Here is a 21,029-nt window from a genome sequence, read left to right on the forward strand (position 1 = left end):
GGTCACCCCCCCTCCAGTTTGGAGAGGCTTGTGATCCAGCTGAGGAAATAATAGTATAAGCACTGAAGAAATAGAACTGGACAGAGGTTCTACTGGAAGTGGCTTGTGAGTTGTATACGTGGTTTCTAAAGATTACCCCAGTGACCTCCAACGTTCAGGGCTTCTGAGGGTGGAGGGCGTGGGAATGCAGAGAGCTGGGTGGCGGAAGTTGATCAAGAGGGGCCTGGCATTCCCTGGCGGTAGCCCAGGATCAGCTTGGCTATTGCTGGCTGCTTTTCTGCTCCCCCACCCCTTCATGACCTACCAGTCCTCCGTGTCCCATCCGAACCTACTTTCCTCGGTCGCCAGTCCCCTGTGGTGGACAGGCTGTAGTGGTGAATGTCTGGACTTGTTTCTTAGGTGCAGTGTTCCACTTTTCATGTGTAAGAAGGGGACAGGATGGAAGTCCTGCGGAGCCCTGGGTTAGGCCCCGTGAGCTGCTCTTTCTAGGGCTTGTCACACAGGAGGGAGAATGTTTGCTTAGCTATGGCCCCCACAGAGCAGGGCCTTGGTTGGGAGTGAGAGGGAAGTGTGTCCTGGGAGCAGGGGACAGGGGGACACTTGGTCTCTCCTTGGTCTGCTAAGGCTGCAGCCCAATGTGTAGCTGACTCCTCCTCAGGGAGACCTCCTACCCTTAACTTCTGGACGTCATGGCCCCTCCTTTTCTGCTCCCGTTCAGATCTGGATTTGGCAGGGGTGGGGTGGGAGGACAAGGAGCTGTGCTTCAGAAGGGGGAGAGGAGAGGCTGGCTTGAACTCAGCTGAGGCTCTCTCTCTCCCCCTCCTTGCAGCTGGCAATGGTGGAGATGGTAGAGATGGTGTTGTCGGTGTTGTCTGGGAAACAGGGCCCTGGAGAGGAGTGCTCAGGGTCTAGCCTGCACTCTCTAGTTATTGGACCTGTTGGCTGCTTCCTCTCCCTTGGGGTTTTGCAGCCCCTTCCTAAGAGTGGCCTGGACATAGGCTGAGATGTTTCCGGTTTACTCCCAGGGCCTTTTGGGGGTCTGTGCAGGGAGCTGCCTGTGTGTCAAATTCAGAGTCCCGGAGCGATCAATGCTCAGGCTCTGCTTGCTGCTCCTGGAATCATAGGTCCCTGGGTGGGAGTTAAGGCCCTGTGTCTGCAGGGGGCTCCTGTCCCAGAAGCTCTTTGGCAGGTATGTCTAAATGTGACTGCGTGTTTATCAGCTGCTGGCTGAGCTCTGCTGTTGGGAGTACCCCCAAACCCCTGCTATCTAGTGGGAAGGTGTTAGGTCGAAGGTATTGGAATCCTCAGAAGCCCTTCCTGTTTGCTGGCTCTTCCCTCTTTCTCTGGACTCTTCCACTGGATTCTTCTGCTGGCTTCCAGTCCCCTGCTCTGCCTCCTAGAAGTCACTGCTCCAGGCTTCTCAGTTGCCAGTCTTTCCCCCTTCCACGCTGGATGTGCTGCTATTAATAACTGGCAAGTCCCCCCTCCCCTCCTTCCTGCAGCTACAACTGTGGGAAGAGCTATTGTTGGCATGGCTCCATACTGGGAGTCTCTGAGTGATTTGGGGGAAGCTCTTGTGGATGGCAGGCCCCCACCTTGCCCAGTGACTTGGGGCCAAGGAGGGGTGGTCTGGGGAGAGAGCCCTCGGGCTCCAGCAGCCCGCTCAGCACAGCCTCTCCTCCCGGTGGTGTACGTAAGCACACCTTGTTGGCTGCAGCCGCCCCCCTGCTCACCCTTCGGTGGCCTCTGATCACTGGGCCAAGCTCCTGGGCATCTGGCAAAGCATCTACAAACTTTCTCCTCTCAACCGGGCTCCTCCCTCCCTCTGCCTCTCCCTCCCTCCCACAGCTCCATTGCTGCACTGCCTCCTCCTCCCTCCCTAAATCTGCAGCGTGACTGGAAATAGGCTGAATTAATCAGCAGACTGAAGCTTCACTCTGCACGGATCCTCTGCGGCACAGGCTCCCGGCTCCTCGCTCCCACGCTCCCCAGCCCACTCCCCTCTTTTTCTCTCCTCTCACCCTTTCTCTCTCTCTCTGTTCCTGCCTCTACTCCTCTCTCCTTGAGGGTGGTGTTGGAAGTTCTGTAGTTGACTCCTTGTGGCTCAGGCTCTACCACATGCTCTTTAAGCAGACAGAGCTATGGATGCCCCTTCAGGGCAAATGCACCAAAGTGAGTATGCTAACTTGGTTTTATATTTCTGTTGCAAACGCCTTGTTCTCTGCTTTGTGTGCAAGGCTTTTGTGGCATAGTAATTGCCACAAGTCTTGAAAATGGGTGCTGCACCGGAGGCAGCTCAGATTATGAGGTAGCTAGGATTGAAGAAGGCTAAGAATGGGAATCCCAATGCCCGTGTGTCTAGGGAGCTGCCATCCAGGCTCCCAAGTCACCCAGAGCAAGACTGGAGCTGAGCGTCCCAGTGGAGCATCCTGTTGAGTTATGCTGGGACCTGGGGGTAACGGGAAGCCCTGGGCCTGGATGTCAGCCCTCCTTGGGGCTAGGAAGGGTTTTTGTTTTTTGCTGGACCACATGCGTTGTTGAGTTGGGAGGAACCAGGGCCCGGCTGATTTGTTCCTCAGTCTGGGAGGCTGCAAGAAGAAGAAGATGGGTGGAAGTGCCAAGGTCAGCAGGAGGCCGGAAGAGGAAGAAGCTTGAGGCTTTGATTTGCCTGGCTGAAAAAAGACTCAATTTGTGTCTAGCCAAGCTAAGAAGAGATTTATCATGGCTACTAAAAAAGACCCAGCTTCAGTGACTTAGGCATGACGTGGAGTCCAGCTTTGGGTCCCCTCCCCACCTGCACTGGCCAAGAAAGCTGGGATGGTGGGGACCTGGTTCCGGGGCCAGCCAGCTCCGATTAACTATTGGCTATTATCAGGGCTAGGGGTCATGGGCTAAGTTCGTAACCTATCTACCTGAGCCTATGGGAACTGATTGTTGCTCACCAAGCAGGTGGAGTGGGAAGGTAAACAACTGCTGTGGGGATAGAACCTATGAGGGGTCCTGAAAGGACCAGGGCTGGGGGGCCAGGTGCTTTTGGATCTGGGCTACCTGGGAAACCTGACCAAAGTGGTGCAGCTTAGGGGTGTTGGCTCTGGAAAGCACATTAGACTGACCCAGATGCACAGCATCAGGCCCCACAGAGCTGGTCCTGTTCAGTAGTGGATTTTTTGTAGTTCTGATTTGACCGAGTTCTTTCCCTACCCTTCTGCTGCTCTCAATCCCCATGCCCTCCCAGTGTCCCCTTTAAAAAAAAAAAAAAAAGATTTGTTTTAAAGATTTTTATTTATTTATTTGACAGAGAGAGAGAGAGAGAGAGCACAAGCATGGGGAGCAGCAGGCAGAGGGAGAGGGAGAAGCAGGCTCCCCACTGAGCAGGGAGCCTGACATGGGGCTCCATCCCAGGACCCCAGGATCACAACCTGATCTGAAGGTAGATGTTTAACTGACTGAGCCACTTAGGTGCCCCTAATTAATTTATTTGAGAGAGAGAGAGAGAAAGAGAAAGAGCTGGGGGTGGGAAAGCAGAGAAAGAGGGACAAGCAGACTCCGTGCTGAGCATGGAGCCTGTCTCAGGGCTCAGTCCCATGACCCTCTGATCATGACCTGAGCCGAAATCAAGAGTTGGACTCTTAATTGACCGAGCCACCCAGGCACCGCTACCCCCCCCCCCCCCCGCTCAGTGTCCCTCTTTGATGGAGGAGAAGCCCAGCTCATGATGGGCATTTGTGGCCACTTCTCCTGGGCCTGGGCTTCCTAGCACCTCAAGTTACTTTGCTGGGTTCAGTTGAGCCTGAGCATTGTTATACCTGCAAAGCATTGGTGTAAGTGGAGATGCAGGCTCCTGCCTCCCCTCTGCTGTAGAGCTTGCACTTAGCTCTCACTCCTCACCCCAGGAACATCTTGGGAGGTGTCTGGCAGTGGGATGGGTGGGAGATTTGGACCATCTGGGAAGCATGAAGAATCTCTCACTCCCTCTGGGTACTTAAGGCTGGGGCAGTTTTTTCTCACCCTTCTTGGCCCTGTAGACAGGAAAAGCAGACCTTCAGATGGCATGTGTAAGAGTTGGGTCCCTCCCAAACCAACCACACGCATCCTTGCACGGTCTCTCCATTGGTGCTCAGCCTAACTTGTGTTTTGAGAAAGGCCAGCAGAGCCCTCTCGCCCATGGTGCTTTCTTCATTTCCTTTGAAAATGCTGAAGTTCCACCAAGTTCCTCATCTTTGGCTCTCACGTTGCAGGGGACCGGGTGTGTGTGTGTGTGGGGGAGCATAACAGGAGAAACCGTGATTTTACCGGTGACTGGTACTCTCCTGCCTGCCTACCTGCCACAGACAGGGTGAGGTGTGCGTGAGGGGTGGAGGCAGCTGAAGAAGTGTGCCTGGGGCCACAGAGAGCCGGCTGGCCCAGAAGGCTGTGTCCTTGCCCCAGGGCCTGCCTGTATGGGCAGGCATTTTTCTCCAGGAGGCGTGTGATTACAGAGTGGCTATTTTCCCTCTGCTTCCCTGTCTTTAATCGCCGGTCTGGGGTTGGTGTTCCTGGCCAGACACAACATGCGTGGGCAGACGCACACAGTCAGCTCTGCAGGCCTCTGCTGGCCCGGCCCCAGGAGCATCTGCTACCCTCTGGCCCATACCTCCCACACCTGGAGAGCAGTCATGTGCTGCAGGTTCTAGGAACCTGGGTGCAGAGAGGAAGAGTAAATCCATTTCTGGGTTGTGGAGAGGGGGGCACCTGGAATGAGGCAGCGGATGTCAGGACGGCCACGAGACGCACAGAGGGGAGTCACTAATGTCCAAAGTCTAAAGGCCTCACTAGAAGGGGGGCATCACCCTGGTTCCCTGGCTGCTCCTTTCAGCCTTTGCCTGTCTTTCGAACATGGTCAGCATCCCAGATGCTGCAGCTTCCCTCGTGACCTGCAGCCCCTGAGGTTTATCCGGCCCTCCCTCTCTCCTGCCCAATCTCTGTCTCTTGTCTGTTTGGCCGGCAACCTTTCCACCTCTGCGGGCCAGCCTTTCCCTCCCTCCAGGACGTTTTCTCACTGGAGCATTTCTGGAGGCCTGGCCCAGGCAAATCCAACTCTGGAACCTTCACATCTCCCCCGGTGGAAAGAGGGTTCCCAAAGTGGAGCCTAAGGGAGAAGGGGGCGGTGGGGAGGCACAGTGTGGGAGGCCCCATGTGCAGTGGCTGTGTCTTGCAAATCCTTTTCTTCCCTAGGTTGGGTGGAACAGGTGTCACCCCCCAGGCCAGCCCCTGAGACGTGAGAAGGCCTCTTCTCCTTTCTTCCTCCCCTCATGCAGGAGACTTTCTTTCCTTCCATGTGAGGAATCAGGGAGGCAGATATGCAGATCTTAGCCTTCCCTGACATTCATCTGTCCTGGGCCATGGCTTCTCAGGAAGGCCCCAGGGTCTCTGCCAGAGGGAGGTAGATGCTCTGGAGTAGAGTATTTAACCATGCTGGGGTATAGGCCATTTGCCCAGAGGGCCATATCTTCTTGAGCTGAAATAACCAGTTATCCCCTCTGGGAAGAAGCAGCTCTTATCTTCATAATCCCCCAAAGCCAGCATGGAGAGCAGGGATTAGGGGAGATTTAGGCATGGGACCTGGGAAGTCTTGGGGCCAGGCTCACCCTGGAGCCCATCCTCATCCTTCAGGCCGAGATAGCTGGCAATGAGCCAGTGTGGGGGCTCCACTCAGGTGCATCCTACTGCGGAGGGGCGGGGGAGATCTGCAGTCAGGGGATACTGTCCCTGTCCCTTCTAGTTGTAGAGATGTGTGTCCTGTGAGGGGCAAGGTTGCCAAGGAGGGCGGTGGATATGCAGACAGGCATGGAGGAGGAAATCTGGAATGTCAGTAGGCAAAGCCAGGGCAGGCCCCAGGGAAAGCACTGGGAGAGTAGGGGAGGGCAATGAGCTGGAGTAGCCAGGGCGCCACCAGCTCAGCCACCCTTAGTCAGGACTCAGTAGATACCCTAGCCCCTTTCTTGGGGCCCCAAGTCTAGGGCTTTGCTCCTCTTGCTCAGGAACCTTTTCTGGTGGGAGCTCGCCTCAGAGATCTTGGGATGGCCCAGCTTGCCAGCACTCTTTTCCCAGGGGGCGGTGGTGGGGGGTGGGCATGGGGGATGTTCTTTTTGCCAGGACCCCCAACCTAGGGATCTATGTATCAGATTCAGTGTGTGCATCGGCCTCACCTACAGAAGTCTTGATTCGGTCAGTTTGGGGTGAGACCTGGACCTTTGGGAACTCCAGGTGTTTCTGTTATAGATCCCAGGTTGACAGCTCCTGATTAACATGTCACTGGGACCACGGAAGATATGTGCGTGCTCATTCTTTCATTCCTTCAGCCGGTGGTTGTGGAGCCACTGCTGTGTGCCAGGCACTGTCTCAGCAGCTGGTCGGAGGGATGTGGAGATAGAAGAATTCAGTACCTGTTTTCAAGGAACTGGCAGTCTGGTGGGAGAGCCAGACAAGTAAATCTATAATGACGGTTCTCCACAATGCAGACCGGGAGCCAGGTTGCCCAGGGTGCTCTTGAAATACAAACCTCTCCCTGTAAGTGCAGCCCTTGGTTTTGGGAAAATTTCCCAGAGCGGATGACGTTTGAGCTGAGGCTTGAAGGGTAATAAGTAAGAGGTGTCTGGGGCCGGGAACATGTTCCTGGGCAGGAAAACACATAGAGGTCCTTGCACATGAGCTAGAAGAGCACGGCTTGCAGCAGGAATGGAGGAAATGCAGGCGAGGAGGCTGGAGAAGCTGGCGGATCACAGGTCCTGCTCTGGAGTCTGGGCTCGATTGGAAAGATAAGCAGGGGTCAGTTGATGTGACATGCACGCTGCTCTGGCTGGATGTTGCAGTTGGTTTGGAAGAGGTAGAGACTGAGGAGTGGGAGGGGGAGGTGATCACCGCAGGAGCCACTACGTCCAGCCGGGAGGGCCACATTCCAGGGTTTTGGATGAATCCACTCCTGGGGGCCTATGAAACCACAAGGCAGCCATTGAGTAAACAGGTCAGAATTCAGGGCAGTGGTCAGGCCTGGAGGTAAACTTCAGGAGTTGTAAGCTTGGTGGCAGTGGGTGACTCCACGGTGGTGGCTGAGGTTGTCCTGGAAGATGTCTGAGGGATAGTCTGTAGGGTAGAGGGAAAAGAAGAGCCAGTCAGAAGAAGACAGAGGTAAAGCCCAGGAGTGGGGCTGCCAGTAAGGAGAGGCCAGGGTGGGCTTGCACAGGACAGTGTGGGTGGTCCCCAGCGCCGCCCAGCACCACCCAATCCATGCCCTGTTCCACCACCCCTGGTGACCAGAGAGTACGGTGTCACAGGTGCTTTCCTGGGAGCACCTATCCCTTGTCTGAGATATTGTGTCCTTCCTGATGCTGGAGTATCACAATGTGCTCCCTTCTGTGAAATGGTGGAAACAGTATTTGGTGTTTTTTTTTTTTTTTTTAAGATTTTATTTATTTATTCATGAGAGACACAGAGAGGCAGAGATATAGGCAGAGGGAGAAGCAGGCTTCCTGCGGGGAGCCCAATGCAGGATTTAATCCCAGGACTCCAGGATCATGCCCTGAGCCAAAGGCAGACACTTAAATCACTGAGCCATCCAGGTGCCTCTGGTGGTTTTTTCCTTAATGTTTTTACATAGCAATAATGAAGAACTATTTTCTCCTTGTTAGTTCTCCTTTCCTCACTTAAAAAAAAAAAAAAAAAAAAGCCCCACTGTTTTTTGGCCCGTGAAATGCACTGATGGCAGCAGAGGTAGATGGAGAGGTGAGGGGGCAAGAGTAGTGCATGGGACCAGGAGATGCTGTGGCCTTGGAAGGTGTTCGGAAACACTGAGTAGAGAAGGTTGTGTGTCTGTTTCTGTTTTAAGCTTGGCCTTGAGGAGTAGGGGACTTTTAACACGGTGGAGATTTAAGCAAATGCCCCGAGGGTCGAGGTTGGGGCTGGTGGAGGAAGAGGAGGGGAGGTTTCATGGGGTGGGATGACAAGGCCATGACCTGGCCTGCAACAGAGGGCCTCTCTGTGCAGTGACCTGGGGCCTCCAGGGCGATGCTGAGTGCCCCCTGCTTCCCCCCAGGGCGAGCCACCCTTGGCCCTGGGCCTGTCTACCCGGAAGGCCCTCAGCATCCTAAAGGAGCAGCTGGAGGCGGTGCTGGAGGGACACCTGAAGGAGCGGAAGAAATGTCTCACATGGAAGGTGAAGCTTCTTCCCTGGGAAGCCAGAGCCAGGGTGGGATGGGCAGACAGACGTGGGAGGCCCAAGCGCGGGCCCGGAAGCTGTGCTCATGCTGTGTGGTGTGACCCCACTGAAGCTTCCCTATAAAAATCAGAAGGAAGCTGGGGCTGCCTGGGGAGTGATTTCCTGGCCCCACTTGCTGCAGGAGCCCAAGCGGCTGGACCCCAGCCGAGAGCAAAGCGAGAAGACAGAGGCAGCCCTGGGCCAGGCCAGGCGGGTGTGGGAGGAAGGCGGCCAGATTCCAGCAGGATGCTGCCTCCTAGCTCCTTCCACGGGCCCCTCACTCCCCACTGCCCCTCCGCAGGAGCTGTGGAGAAGCAGCTTCCTGCACCACAGTAACCGCTGCTCCTGCTTCCACTGGCCTGGAGCCTCACTCATGCTGCTGGCTGTGCTGCTGCTGCTCGGCTGTCATGGGAGCCAGCCAGCGGGCAGGTAACCTTCCTCCCGCCTCTCATCCTGGGGGTGCTGGTCCACCCCTCCTGCCTCAGCCTCCTGCCTGGGAATGCCCCACGGGGACTGGCCCCGCCCCCCCACAGTCACAGTGGGTTCCTGAGTGGTGAGGGGTTCTCAGTTCCCTGCTGGCTGCCATCAGCACCCAAGCAAGACACTCTTTTCAAAAGGGACTGGGGTGGGGTGCCTTGGGTCAGCTGGGTCAGGGAGCCCCTCTCCCTGCTACTAGCCCCTTACCTCTTTCCACCAGCCGTGGGGTGGAGCTGGTGAATGCCTCAGCGCTGTTCCTCTTGCTGCTTCTCAACCTCCTCCTCATTGGGCGGCAAGATCGGCTGAAGCGTAAGGAGGTAGAGCGGAGGCTCCGAGGGATCATTGACCAAATCCAAGGTGAGGCCAAGGGCCAAGCATGGTGGGTGGGAAAAGGTACCCTATGATGTGTCAGCCCTACAAGCTCTCCTCCTGAGTCCCAGCCTGGAGCCCAGCACAACGGCGTTGCCAATGGTCAGTGTTCTGGGGGCTCTTGGCACCAAGAGCATTAGGAGGCTGCCCTGCCCTCTTTTGAGCAAGGACAGTGAGAGCAGGGACAGCTAGGCCTATGCAGCCAGTGGCCCGAGTGTGGCATGCAGGGTGGCTGACGGAGGCCTGGTCAGCTTGCAGGCTCACTAATGATGGGAGGCTAGCAGAGAAGACCCTCTCTTGGCAGGAGGACAGTTGAGATTTTCTCTTCCAAGGCTGTCCTGTCTGGTGGTGTGGGGCTAGCAGGTAGGAAGATGGGCCAGAGAAGTCTAAAACCCACAAGAGTCAGGGTTGGGTGCCCGGAACCGGGAGCCCCAACGGAGCAGCTGTGTTCCTGAAGAAGGGAGTTGCTCAGTCAGATTTCTGCTTGTCCTTTGGTTCAGGTGGTGGTTATTAAGCCCCAGCTATGGATTGGGAAAAACAGGCTCTTCTGAGAGATGGTGGCTCCTGCTTTCCAAGGGCCTGTGGTCTCATAAGAGAAACACTCAGTGTCTGAGACCTTTCTCTAACCCGACCAGGCAGCTAGGGTGAGAAGGGGTTGCTTCATTCTGAAACGATCAGTTAGTTGTAGCCACGTGCCAGGCACGGGAAAGTATAACAGTGACCAAGAAAGATGGGCCCTGCTTTCCGAGAGCCTAGTCTCTTGCTCAGTAACCATCAATGGCTCCCTCTTGCTCATCAAAGCAGCCCAGAACCTCTGAGTCAGCCTCCAGCCTCCCTCTCCAGCTTGTTCTCTTACCATCATCCTCACCCCAAAACTCCTCCCTGGTGCTAAAGTCACTGCACAGACTTCCCTGCTTCTGTCAGGCCTTTGCCCTGCTGTCCCCATCTGGCGTGCTTCTCCCTCCCTCAGCTCCAGCTGACGGATCCTGCCCATCCTTCACGACCCATCCTAAGTGCTCCCTTTCCCCTCGAAGCCGCCTCTGATCGCATCAGCTATCTCCTGCAGCTCCGGGCTCTTTCCTAACGCTCTGAGCATGTGTTTGCCTTGATGTGTATTATCTGCCCACATACATCTCTCTTTTCGGTTGCGGCTCCTCGAGGGCAGGGGTTGTATTATCTTTACCTTTGACCTTTGCACCCCCTCAAAGCCCTCAGCAGCGCTTGTGAAATGTGTTTGAATGGAATTAGGGTACAAAGAATATGAGCTTCAGGTGTTCAGAGGAGGTAGCGGTGCCTGGGCTGGCCCGGTGGGGAAGGCTTCACGGGGAGGTGACCTTGAGAGAGGGGTGGTGTTGGGGTGAATGGTGCGGGTTGCTGCAAGCCTTCTGGGGAAGGAAGGAAAGCACACAGAGCTTCATGGTGTGTGCTGCATGGCTGATGTGTGGAGCTGTGGGTGAGATGGTTTCCTTTTTTCCCTTCTCAGATGCACTCAGGGATGGCAAGGAGATCAAGTGGCCCGACACCATGTACCCAGACCTCCACATGCCCTTTGCGCCATCCTGGTCTCTGCACTGGGCCTACAGAGATGGACATCTGGTCAACCTGCCAGTTAGCCTGTTAGTAGAAGGAGACATCATAGCCCTGAGGCCTGGCCAGGAATCATTTGCCTCTCTGAGGGGGATCAAGGTAGCTCGAGGCTTTTCTCCTTCCCTGAAAATGCTGTGGGAGCATCTACAGGCAATGGGGGGAGGGTCCCAGGGCTAAATCCTGAAGCTTCCTGGCCAGCACACAGGCTCCTTGGCAAGAGCTCTGGAAGAATGGAGAAGATCTGGAATGTCCTTCTCCTTGTCCTGTTCTTTCTTTTCTCTGACCTTTAAGCTGCTAGGAATCTAGTTCCACAGCAACCGCCTCCCACCCCACGCCCCACCAGCTGACTCTGTGCTAACTGATGGTCTCAAACCCAATGAGATGTCCCCACTTGGCTGGAATTGTCAAGAGAGAGTGGCTTCCGATTGAACCTGTTCATTGCCCTCACCCTCCTCCCCTTACTCTCTGGTAGGATGATGAACACATTGTCTTAGAGCCGGGAGACCTGTTTCCTCCTTTTTCTCCACCCCCTTCCCCCCGGGGAGAAGTAAAGAAAGGGCCACAGAATCCCCAGCAGCACCGGTTGTTCCGCGTCCTCGAGACCCCAGTGATTGACAATATCAGGTAGGGTCGCTGCCCTGCCTTCCTTCTGGCCCCTGGGTGCTCTTCCCGAGTGCCTCCATGAGCCGAGGGCAGGGTGACAAGGAGATAGCCTGGTTTCTACTGAGGCCCCTTTAGGGTAGGCACCTCTGTGGGTTCTTCATTTTAGCATCTCATGAAAATTACTAGACTGGGTGATTGTTCCTCTCCCTGTGGGAACTCTGAGGGGACAGCTCAGGAGGCTGCTCCAGACCCCTCTCTCAGGGGCCACTTGCTGGGGCCCGGGAATAGGAGAGATTGCCTGACTCAGGGATGCCCAGTGCACGTGCGTGTTTCTGGCCTCCCCCGCTAAGAGCTTGCCCAACTAAAGGGTCACCCCTTTCTGCAGATGGTGCCTGGACATGGCCCTGTCCCGCCCAGTCACTGCCCTGGACAACGAGAGGTTCACGGTGCAGTCGGTGATGTTGCACTACGCCGTGCCTGTGGTCCTGGTGCGTGAGGCGGGCCTCCCGGGGCAGGGGAGAGGGCCAGGAAATGGGGGAGCCTCAGGGCCAGATTCAGGTGAGCGTGTGAGGGAAGATGGGGGTGGTCCAGAGTGAGATGGCCAGTGCTGGGGTTGTGGGGGTGGGTGTGAGTGGGCAGAGGAAAGGGAGCCTTAGAGCCTAGGTCCTTCTCTGGGTGGGGAGCTAATAGGGCTGCACTTCTGCTGTTCCCAAAAGGCTGGCTTCCTTATCACCAATGCCCTGCGCTTCATGCTGAACGCCCCTGGCGTCACATCCTGGCAGTACACCCTCCTCCAGCTACAGGTAACCTCCGCCCTTCCCCCTCTGCTGTGCTTTGCTCTTTCCTTAGAGGCTGGGTCCCCTCATGATGCCCTGGCTGTCCCTCCCTGTCTGTAGCCCAGGGGTCCCTCCAGCTCCAGCTTAGGAATGCCTGCTTCCCTTTTCTTCCCATTCTGGAAAGTTGTCCCATTCTATTAAGGGGATGGCTTTAGGGCTGGGGAAGCCCTTCTGTCCCTCCCTCTTCCCAGGCCAGCAGCTCTTTGGGTGCCTTCAGTGTGGTTCGTGCTTTCTCAGGTGAATGGCGTCCTGCCCATCCTTCCCCTGCTCTTTCCAGTCCTCTGGGTTCTGGCAACTGCCTGTGGAGAAGCTCGAGTCCTGGCCCAGATGAGCAAGGCCTCTCCTAGCTCCCTGGTAGGTTCTTCCAAGGCATCTTGGGGACAGTACAAAAAAAAACAAAAATCAGGAGCAAAAAGGTGTTGGCTGTGCCCCAGTGAACAGGTACAGAGGTCCAGCCCCACTCTGGGCCCAGTACACGAGCAAGCCCTGGGCAACTCTGCATGCGGAAGGGCCCCCAGGCTAGGCCCTGGGAGGCAGGCAAGCATCCATCCTGGCATTCAGATGCGGGGGTTCGGGGACTGCCCAGGTGTCCTTAAACCAAAGGCGTCAGGAGCCTTGCGGGGGTGGGGCACCCACCCTTGCATCTTGGAGGCCTATGTGAGGGTGCCTCCCTGAGCTGGCGCCCTCTTCTCTGCACAGCTGGCCAAGTTCTCAGAGGATACCCTCAGCAGCTATACAGAAGCCGTCTCCTCTCAGGTACACTCACCTGGGACACTGTCTGCCCCAGGCCTCCAGAGCCACCAGCCTGAGCTCCCTCAAGCTGGCTGCCCCTTCTGGAACCCTGGGGCTCCTCCCCTACCCCATGGCCTTGGAGCCTCCTGTCTCATGTGGGCAATGTGCTCTGCCTAGACAAATGCCTCTCCACCCCAACTTCCTGGTATCCCCGGACAGTTTCCTCTGGTGGCCCCAGAGGCTATCTCTAGGGAAATAACATGGACTTTGTCTCTCCCACCAGGAAATGCTACGATGCATTTGGGGCCACTTCCTGCGGGTGATCCAAGGGACATCACCGACTCTGAGCCATAGCTCCAGCCTGCTGCACAGCTTGGGCTCCGTCACGGTGAGGGGGGCCCTGAGGGAGGACCCCCGCCTCAGCTGGCCTGCTGCCTGGCTGTGTCCGGGTGCCTGTCTGCCGCTGGAGTGGACCCTGATGGGTTGGAGGATGCCAAGCCCTCTTTCTGATCCCCATCTCTCCCTCCAGGTCCTGTGCTGTGTGGACAAACAGGGGATCCTGTCATGGCCCAACCCCAGCCCAGAGACTGTGCTATTCTTTAGTGGGAAAGTGGAGCCCCCACACAGCAGCCATGAGGACCTAACAGATGACCTGTCCACCCGCTCCTTCTGCCATCCCGAGGTAGAGGAGGAGGTACGGCCGGCTCCCGGGGACCCAGCTCTGGGCCCGGCCAGTGGCCTCAGGGAGGGCAAGGCTGGGAGGGAGAAGGAAGGCTCAGGCACCGTTAGGATCTGCTTCTGGGCAGTTCAGGCAGAGCCACCACAGCAGGCAGGGAGAGGACATACCTGCCCCGTCTCTCCGGTCCATGGCAGCCAGCGGGACCCTGGTCCGAGGCCTGTGTTCCTTGTTCTTCTCAGCCCCACGAGCGAGATGCCCTCCTGGCCGGTTCCCTGAACACTACCCTGCACCTTTCCAATGAGCAGGAACGTGGCGACTGGCCTGGTGACGGTCCCAAGCCCCCTGAATTCTACTCTCACCACAAAGCACACGGCCGCAACAAACACCCATCTGGCTCCAACGTGAGCTTCAGCAGGGACACGGAGGGCGGTGAAGAAGAGCCTGGCAAGGTGAGAGGAAAGGGGAGAGCAGCCACAGGGTGTCCTGGCCTCCCTGCCACAGGGGCCAAGGGGTGCAGCCCATCCTGAGATGTCGTGGCCTCCATGCTCAGGCCTCCAGGCTTGGCCTCCTGAGGCCTCATCCAGGGCCTGGGGCCCTTCCAGAAGTAGGCCCTTTCTCCATTTCTGGGTCTTACAGGTGGTAACTGGTTGGGGCAAGGCCCTTCCTTCTCATCATAACCTAAATACAGAAAGCTGGTGGCTCCCTCTAAAATACACTCCCAAACCCGTCTGAAAGAGATCTTTTGTTGTTGCCTCCTTGCTCTGGGCATCCTTTTCTTAGGTACCACCATTGCTGGGCATCGATCCTAGGAGAAGCCAAAGTCCAGCAAGGACAGGGAGAGGATTTTGGGGAGGGATGAGGAGAGCGTGGGCATGAGCATGCTGCTCACTGGGAAGGGGGTGCCTTCTCCCGGGGCCACCCCGGAACCCTCCCAGTCTGAGGCTCCCCTCCCCACCTGCCACATTTCCCTGACACCCAGCCCGGGCTGGAGGGCGAGCCCTATGAAGCAGAAGACTTTGTGTGTGACTACCACTTGGAGATGCTGAGCCTGTCACAGGACCAGCAGAACCCCTCCTGCATCCAGTTCGATGACTCCAACTGGCAGCTCCACCTCACCTCCCTGAAGCCCCTGGGTCTCAACGTGCTGCTGAACCTGTGTAACGCCAGTGTCACTGAGCGTCTGTGCCGGTTCTCGGACCATCTGTGCAACATCGCCCTACAGGAGAGCCACAGCGCCGTCCTGCCCGTGCATGTGCCCTGGGGCCTCTGCGAGCTCGCCCGACTCATAGGTACGCTGGCAGGGTGGGTGGCCATGCTGTGCCCGCCACTGACCCCAAGCAGGCTGGTGCCTGTGAAGCGCACTGTCAGCCCTTTCAGCTTCTGACCACCCCCTTTAACTGGGCGCTGTTCCACAGTGCTTCCTAGTCTGGGGACATAGCCAATGGTGGGATGAATAGGGGGAGGGAACCAGCCCAGCCTGACTGGGGTTGTCTGTCCCTGCAAGAGAGGGAGGTCCAGGTGCTGTGCGCTTCCCCCCAGACACTCCAAGTTGGCATCCCTCCCCCTGCAGGCTTCACCCCCGGGGCCAAGGAGCTCTTCAAGCAGGAGAACCACCTTGCACTCTACCGCCTCCCCAGTGCTGAGATGGTGAAGGAGACCTCACTGGGGAGGCTCTCCTGTGTCACCAAGCGGCGTCCCCCCCTCAGCCATATGATTAGTCTCTTCATCAAGGACACCACCACAAGTGAGCCTTCCGCACTTGGCCGGCATTAGGCCAGACTTTCCTGGAGCTTGGCAGGGCGGGGCTGCTTTTAGGTGTCCCTTTTTAGGGGGGCCTGGGCAGATGAGCCCTAGACTGCTTCCTAGTCTTCCTCAGATGTGGCAGGGATTGGATTTGGGGACTGGTGCTGGGATGGTGGTGGCCGCAGGGGTTGGGGACCGTCTAAAGGGTGGCAAGCCCACATAGACCTGGGGCATTCTATTCCCCAGGGGCTCCCTGGCACCCTTCTCGAGGACAGCAGGGTGGTAGCTGAGGCAGGAGTGAGAGGCAGCAGTGGCAGGCACTAACATTCGGCCTCGTCCTCCCCCTCCCCACCCCAGGCACAGAACAGATGCTGTCTCATGGCACAGCCGACGTGGTCTTAGAGGCCTGTACAGACTTCTGGGATGGGGCGGATATCTATCCGCTTTCCGGTTCTGACAGGTGGGTGAGGAAGCAAGCACACCCCTCGTGCTGGTGGCACACAGCCCTGGCCGTCTGCCTGCCTGGCTCACAGGCCTGGGGGCATCTCAGGACCACTCGCCTCACTTCTTCCCTGCTTCTCTGGTAGAAAGAAAGTACTGGATTTTTACCAGCGAGCCTGCCTGTCTGGTTACTGCTCTGCCTTCGCCTATAAGCCCATGAGCTGTGCCCTGTCCTCTCAGCTCAATGGCAAGTGCATCGAGCTGGTGCAGGCGCCTGGCCAGAGCAGCATCTTCACCATGTGTGAGCTGCCCAGCACCATCCCCCTCAAGCTGAGCACGCGCCGCAACAGCTGGAGCTCTGACGGTATTGTGCACACCTGTCCCGTTGGGGGCCCTACAGGGGAGGGCTTCTGGAGGGCCACAGAATCCGTCATAGTAGAAGGAACGGTGGGCATAGCACTGGCCCTGGAGCGTCAAGATGGCACCTGTTGTCTGGCAATGTGGACAAGTCCCTTAGCCTTCTCATGGGTAACTAGGTGCCTGCTCTGCCCTTCTCACGGGTTTCTCGTGACCCTCCGGTGGGATAGCAAAGAGCTATCTCTGAAAGTTATAAAGCAGCTGTATTTATAGAACATTAGCCTTATTTGATCAGATAAAAGGCCTGGTTACAAACCTGCTGGGACAGAGGGACTCAGAACCACCCCACCCCTCCCCATTCCACCCCTCCTCATTCCACCCAACAGACAGACTCACAGGGTCTTATGGCCCAAAAGACCATGAATTGAGGCCGTTGCTGAGAGTGAGGGCAGCCCGCTAGCCCTGGACCAGGGCTGGGCTCTATTGTTACTTCTTAGCATCATCACCTGACTGATGAGTACCTTTCATTGTCTTTTCTCCTGTGTCTGTTGGTTCCTTTGTGCGTCTTGGCTGTGTGTTTGTGCGCACGTGGCTGTGTGTGGTCCCCCGGGGCCCACATGCTCATTGACTTGGGTGTGGCATCTGTGTGTGTGGCCTGGGCTGCCTCCTGGAATCTGCTGGTTCCTGGGTGTCCCGGCCGGGCTTTGTGCCTCATGCCTACCTGAAGAAGGGATCGGGGAGGTGCTGGAGAAGGAAGACTGCATGCAGGCCCTGAGTGGCCAGATCTTCATGGGCATGGTGTCCTCTCAGTACCAGGCCCGGCTGGACATTGTGCGCCTCATCGACGGGCTGGTCAATGCCTGCATCCGCTTTGTCTACTTCTCTTTGGAGGACGAGCTCAAAAGCAAGGTGGGGAGAGACATCCCCCTCTGCCTCCACGGACCCTTTCGCCCATGGGTGCATGGGACCATCTGTTCGTTGCCATCTGCCTTTTGCAGGTGTTTGCAGAAAAGATGGGCCTGGAGACAGGCTGGAACTGTCACATCTCCCTCACGCCTAATGGTGACATGCCTGGCTCTGAGATCCCCCCTTCCAGCCCTAGCCATGCCGGCTCCCTGCATGATGACCTGAATCAGGGTAATGGCACAGGTTTGCGGTGGGGTCAAGGGGGTTGTGGATGGCTCCCCTTCCTTAGAGGTATAGCTAGAAAGAGCCTCCATTGATCCCTCCTAATAAGTACATTCCCTTGAAAAATGGCTCTGGTCTCCCTGTGGTAACAACAGTTGACAGTGGAGGAGAGGAGACCTGGAAGCAGAAGGTTCTTTGCTTTCTTCCGGGCAAGGAACAGCCCTTAGAAGGCTGACTCCAGGGACACCTGGGTGGCTCAGTGATTGAGCATCTGACTTCAGCTCAGGGCATGATCCCAGGGTCCTGGGATTGAGTCCCACATCGGGCTCCCCATAGGGAGCCCGCTTCTCCCTCTGCCTGTGTCTCTGCCTCTTTCTCTGTGTCTCTCATGAATAAATAAAATATTAAACAAACAAACAAACAAACAAACAAACAAAACAAAAAAAAAGAAGGCTGACTCCAAGGTGAAGGACAGGGTTTCATCCCCACAGTGTCCCGAGATGATGCGGAAGGACTCCTCTTAATGGAGGAGGAGGGTCACTCAGACCTCATTAGCTTCCAGCCTACGGACAGCGACCTCCCCAGCTTCCTGGAGGACTGCAACCGGGTATGATGGCACGGTCTGCACCCCTTTGTCTCCCGAAGTAGTCCAATGACTGGTCCAGAGAAGGGGGGCAGGGACCACCTCCCCAGCCTGAGGCTACTGACATCTGTGCTTCCTCCAGGCCAAGCTGCCGCGCGGCATCCACCAGGTGCGCCCCCACCTGCAGAACATTGACAACGTGCCCCTGCTAGTACCCCTGTTCACCGACTGTACCCCTGAGAGTGAGTACTGTGGCCATGGCGACCGAGGAGACCCGGGCACCTGGCGGGCTCCGCAGGAGATGATGTACCATGCTGGGAGCAGAACAAACCTGAGCTGGGATGAGCCAGGGAACATAGGGGGCGGGAACTGTGGGTGACCCATTCTAGGGCTCAGAAGTGACTGTCAGTCACTTGACATTCATATTCTGGGATGAGGGGAGGACTGTCCCAAAGAGGGGCTCCCTTCCCCTGTCTCCTGTTCTGTTGCCCTGTGGGTCTCTGCTCGGAGCCTCACACAGGGCTCCACCTGCCTGACTCTTGTGCCCCCCAACTCTGCCCCCTCAGCCATGTGTGAGATGATCAAGATCATGCAGGAATATGGGGAGGTGACCTGCTGCCTGGGCAGCTCTGCCAACCTGAGGAACAGTTGCCTTTTCCTCCAGAGTGATATCAGGTCAGGGTGATGCCCCAGATTGGGGGCTTGCATGAGGCTGGGGCATATTTCATGGCTGATCATGCTATGGCTGGGAATGAGGGGCCTGGGCACGATGAGAGGAGAGGCGACAGGTGCTTGCCTAGTCCCATGGGAGGTGGGGTCTTCACAGAGTGTAGCTCATGGGTGTGCTTTCCCCTTGCACTGAGCAGCATTGCCCTGGATCCTCTGTACCCATCCCGCTGCTCCTGGGAGACCTTTGGCTACGCCACCAGCACCAGCATGGCCCAGGCCTCGGATGGCCTTTCTCCCCTCCAGCTCTCAGGGCAGCTCAACAGCCTGCCCTGCTCCCTGACCTTTCGCCAAGAGGAGACCATAAGCATCATCCGGCTCATTGAGCAGGTAGGGGCTCAAGCAGGTGGAGGGGGCAGGGATGGGGAGCCTGCAGAGTGGGGAATGGTGACACGGGATCCATCTGGGCCCCCAAGGGCTGACCGCCCTCCAAGAGAGGCTTTTCCAGGCAGTTTTATTTGCCCCCACCCTTTCCTAGCAGGAGCATCTGGGGCATCTGGCTCTGGGCTAAGATTTGTCGGCTGTAGGCCCGGCCACAATCTGTCCCTCCTGGTCCCTAGGCTCGGCACGCCACCTACGGCATTCGCAAGTGCTTCCTCTTCCTGCTGCAGTGCCAGCTGACTCTCGTGGTCATCCAGGTGAGGTGGGGTCTGCATGGGCATTGCCCATCCCTCCCTGCTTCTCCACTCAAGGGCTGGCTGAAAGTCTGAGGTGGCAGGCTGGGAGATGCAGCACAGCCTAGAGGGCCCCTAGCCTCTGGAACCCCTGGACTTGAGATGACCCCATTGGCAGAAGTGGCCCCTGCGGCCCTAGCTCCTCTGGCCGACTGGGCACAGGGCAAGTTTGCCAGAATCTAATCCTGCTTCCTGGGCTTTCCTGGTCTAGTTCCTCTCTTGCCTGGTTCAGCTGCCACCGCTGCTGAGCACCACCGACATCCTGTGGCTGTCCTGCTTTTGCTACCCTCTGCTCAGGTGAGGGTCATGCTGCCCATCCATATCCAGGCAGGCAGGGCTGGGATGTCACCGAGCAGCCTCAGGAGCCCAGGTTCTGCTCAGTGCTCATGTCCCCTGGCACAGGAGGCCCTGGGGCGGGGTGGGGGTGCTCTCCCTTGTCTTGTCACATCTCCCCTCAGACCTGTCCTCATTCCTAAAATTCCCCAAAGGCTTCTTCCCAAGTGGGAATCAGGGGACAGAGGGTCACAGCCACCACCCTTCACCAAGTCCCTCCTTTTCAGCATCTCTCTGTTGGGGAAGCCGCCCCACAGTTCCATCATGTCTATGGCCACAGGAAAGAACCTTCAGTCCATTCCTAAGAAGGTAAGCAACGGGGAGTCCTGTGAGCCTGGGCTTTTCCTGAGGACTGTGGGTGTGGAGGGGGCTGAGCCTTCGGGGAGAGAGAGGCTTCCATCAGAACTCCCCTGAACCAAAAGGGAGGTGGTGGTACAGAGCTGAGAAGGATCCTCTTGCCCTGGGTCTGCCCGTTTCCTGAAGAGGCTGCTGAGCCCGGTGCCAGAGAGGCTGCCGCCGTGGGAGTGACAGGCCTCCCTTCTTTCTGCAGACCCAGCACTACTTCCTCCTCTGCTTCTTGCTCAAATTCAGCCTCACCATCAGCTCGTGCCTCATCTGCTTTGGCTTCACGCTGCAGAGCTTCTGTGACAGCTCCCGAGCCCGCAACCTCACCAACTGCTCTTCCATCATGCTGCCCAGGTGGGTCCTGACCCTACCCCTCCGCCTACACCTCTGCCTGCCCACTTTCCTGGGGCCCAGGGGGCGCTGAGTCCACCCCTTGCTTTGGCAGCCATGCTGACACAGCTCCAGCCTGGTTTGATGATTTTGCCAATGGGCTGCTGACGGCTCAGAAGCTCACGGCCGCCCTGATCGTCCTGCACACAGGTGAGGGGCTCCCAGGGAGGGGCCAGCGGTGGCTGGTGGGGTGCCCTGTGGGCAGGGCCTCCGGTGGTGGCAGGACATCTGATGCCCCCCACTGACCCTGTTTTCTCCAGTCTTCATTTCTATCACCCATGTGCATCGCACCAAGCCCCTGTGGAGAAAGAGCCCCTTGACAAACCTCTGGTGGGCCGTGACGGTGCCTGTGGTGTGAGTATCTGTGGACGGGGCGGGGGCAGGGGCAGGGGCTTTGGCAGGACTGTGCTTCAAAGTCCTACTTCCAGGAGTTAAGCCAGAGGTGGAGTGCTGCCTTCCTTTAGCTGCTCGAACTGAGAAAAGCAAGGAAGGAAGCAAGAAGACCCAGGCTCATGCGGGCCGCCGCCTCTCCCTGCAGCCTCCTGGGGCAGGTGGTCCAGACAGCAGTGGACTTGCAGCTGTGGACGCACAGGGACAGCCAAGTCCACTTTGGCCTGGAGGACGTGCCTCTGCTGACGTGGCTCCTGGGCTGCCTCTCCTTGGTCCTTGTGGTGGTCACCAATGAGATCGTGAAGCTGCATGAGATTCGGTGAGCCACAGCCGGGCCTCCCTCTGGGGTCGGGTGCATTCTTGAGGCCTGTAGCGTCCTGGGCATTGTTCTCCCACTTGGCCG

General features: G+C 57.3%; 1 protein-coding gene across 10 annotated transcripts in view; it reads left to right on the forward strand.

Annotated features, from left to right (window-relative positions):
* The window catches only part of TMEM94 (transmembrane protein 94), a 36,427-nt gene that overhangs the window by 14,134 nt on the left and 1,264 nt on the right, over positions 1 to 21,029 (forward strand). For 3 of the 10 annotated variants that reach the window (XM_041726741.1, XM_041726742.1, XM_041726740.1), the window contains 29 exons: positions 8,072 to 8,191; positions 8,535 to 8,662; positions 8,931 to 9,067; positions 10,563 to 10,765; positions 11,139 to 11,290; positions 11,655 to 11,757; positions 11,986 to 12,072; positions 12,343 to 12,459; positions 12,805 to 12,861; positions 13,121 to 13,225; positions 13,367 to 13,531; positions 13,756 to 13,965; positions 14,496 to 14,805; positions 15,087 to 15,260; positions 15,617 to 15,719; positions 15,847 to 16,064; positions 16,785 to 16,966; positions 17,056 to 17,194; positions 17,677 to 17,792; positions 17,911 to 18,010; positions 18,335 to 18,443; positions 18,635 to 18,824; positions 19,055 to 19,132; positions 19,380 to 19,465; positions 19,729 to 19,810; positions 20,052 to 20,200; positions 20,292 to 20,386; positions 20,497 to 20,590; positions 20,775 to 20,945. In XM_041726741.1, the coding sequence (XP_041582675.1) occupies positions 8,072 to 8,191; positions 8,535 to 8,662; positions 8,931 to 9,067; positions 10,563 to 10,765; positions 11,139 to 11,290; positions 11,655 to 11,757; positions 11,986 to 12,072; positions 12,343 to 12,459; positions 12,805 to 12,861; positions 13,121 to 13,225; positions 13,367 to 13,531; positions 13,756 to 13,965; positions 14,496 to 14,805; positions 15,087 to 15,260; positions 15,617 to 15,719; positions 15,847 to 16,064; positions 16,785 to 16,966; positions 17,056 to 17,194; positions 17,677 to 17,792; positions 17,911 to 18,010; positions 18,335 to 18,443; positions 18,635 to 18,824; positions 19,055 to 19,132; positions 19,380 to 19,465; positions 19,729 to 19,810; positions 20,052 to 20,200; positions 20,292 to 20,386; positions 20,497 to 20,590; positions 20,775 to 20,945 (3,980 nt within the window). Of the gene's footprint in view, positions 1 to 1,949; positions 2,173 to 8,071; positions 8,192 to 8,534; positions 8,663 to 8,930; positions 9,068 to 10,562; positions 10,766 to 11,138; positions 11,291 to 11,654; positions 11,758 to 11,985; positions 12,073 to 12,342; positions 12,460 to 12,804; positions 12,862 to 13,120; positions 13,226 to 13,366; positions 13,532 to 13,755; positions 13,966 to 14,495; positions 14,806 to 15,086; positions 15,261 to 15,616; positions 15,720 to 15,846; positions 16,065 to 16,784; positions 16,967 to 17,055; positions 17,195 to 17,676; positions 17,793 to 17,910; positions 18,011 to 18,334; positions 18,444 to 18,634; positions 18,825 to 19,054; positions 19,133 to 19,379; positions 19,466 to 19,728; positions 19,811 to 20,051; positions 20,201 to 20,291; positions 20,387 to 20,496; positions 20,591 to 20,774; positions 20,946 to 21,029 lie in introns of those variants that run through there. The other 7 variants (XM_041726746.1, XM_041726738.1, XM_041726739.1 and 4 more) reach the window with 7 other exon arrangements.

The sequence above is a fragment of the Vulpes lagopus genome, chromosome 12, assembly GCF_018345385.1.
Source record: "Vulpes lagopus strain Blue_001 chromosome 12, ASM1834538v1, whole genome shotgun sequence".
NCBI classification, from domain to species: domain Eukaryota; kingdom Metazoa; phylum Chordata; class Mammalia; order Carnivora; family Canidae; genus Vulpes; species Vulpes lagopus.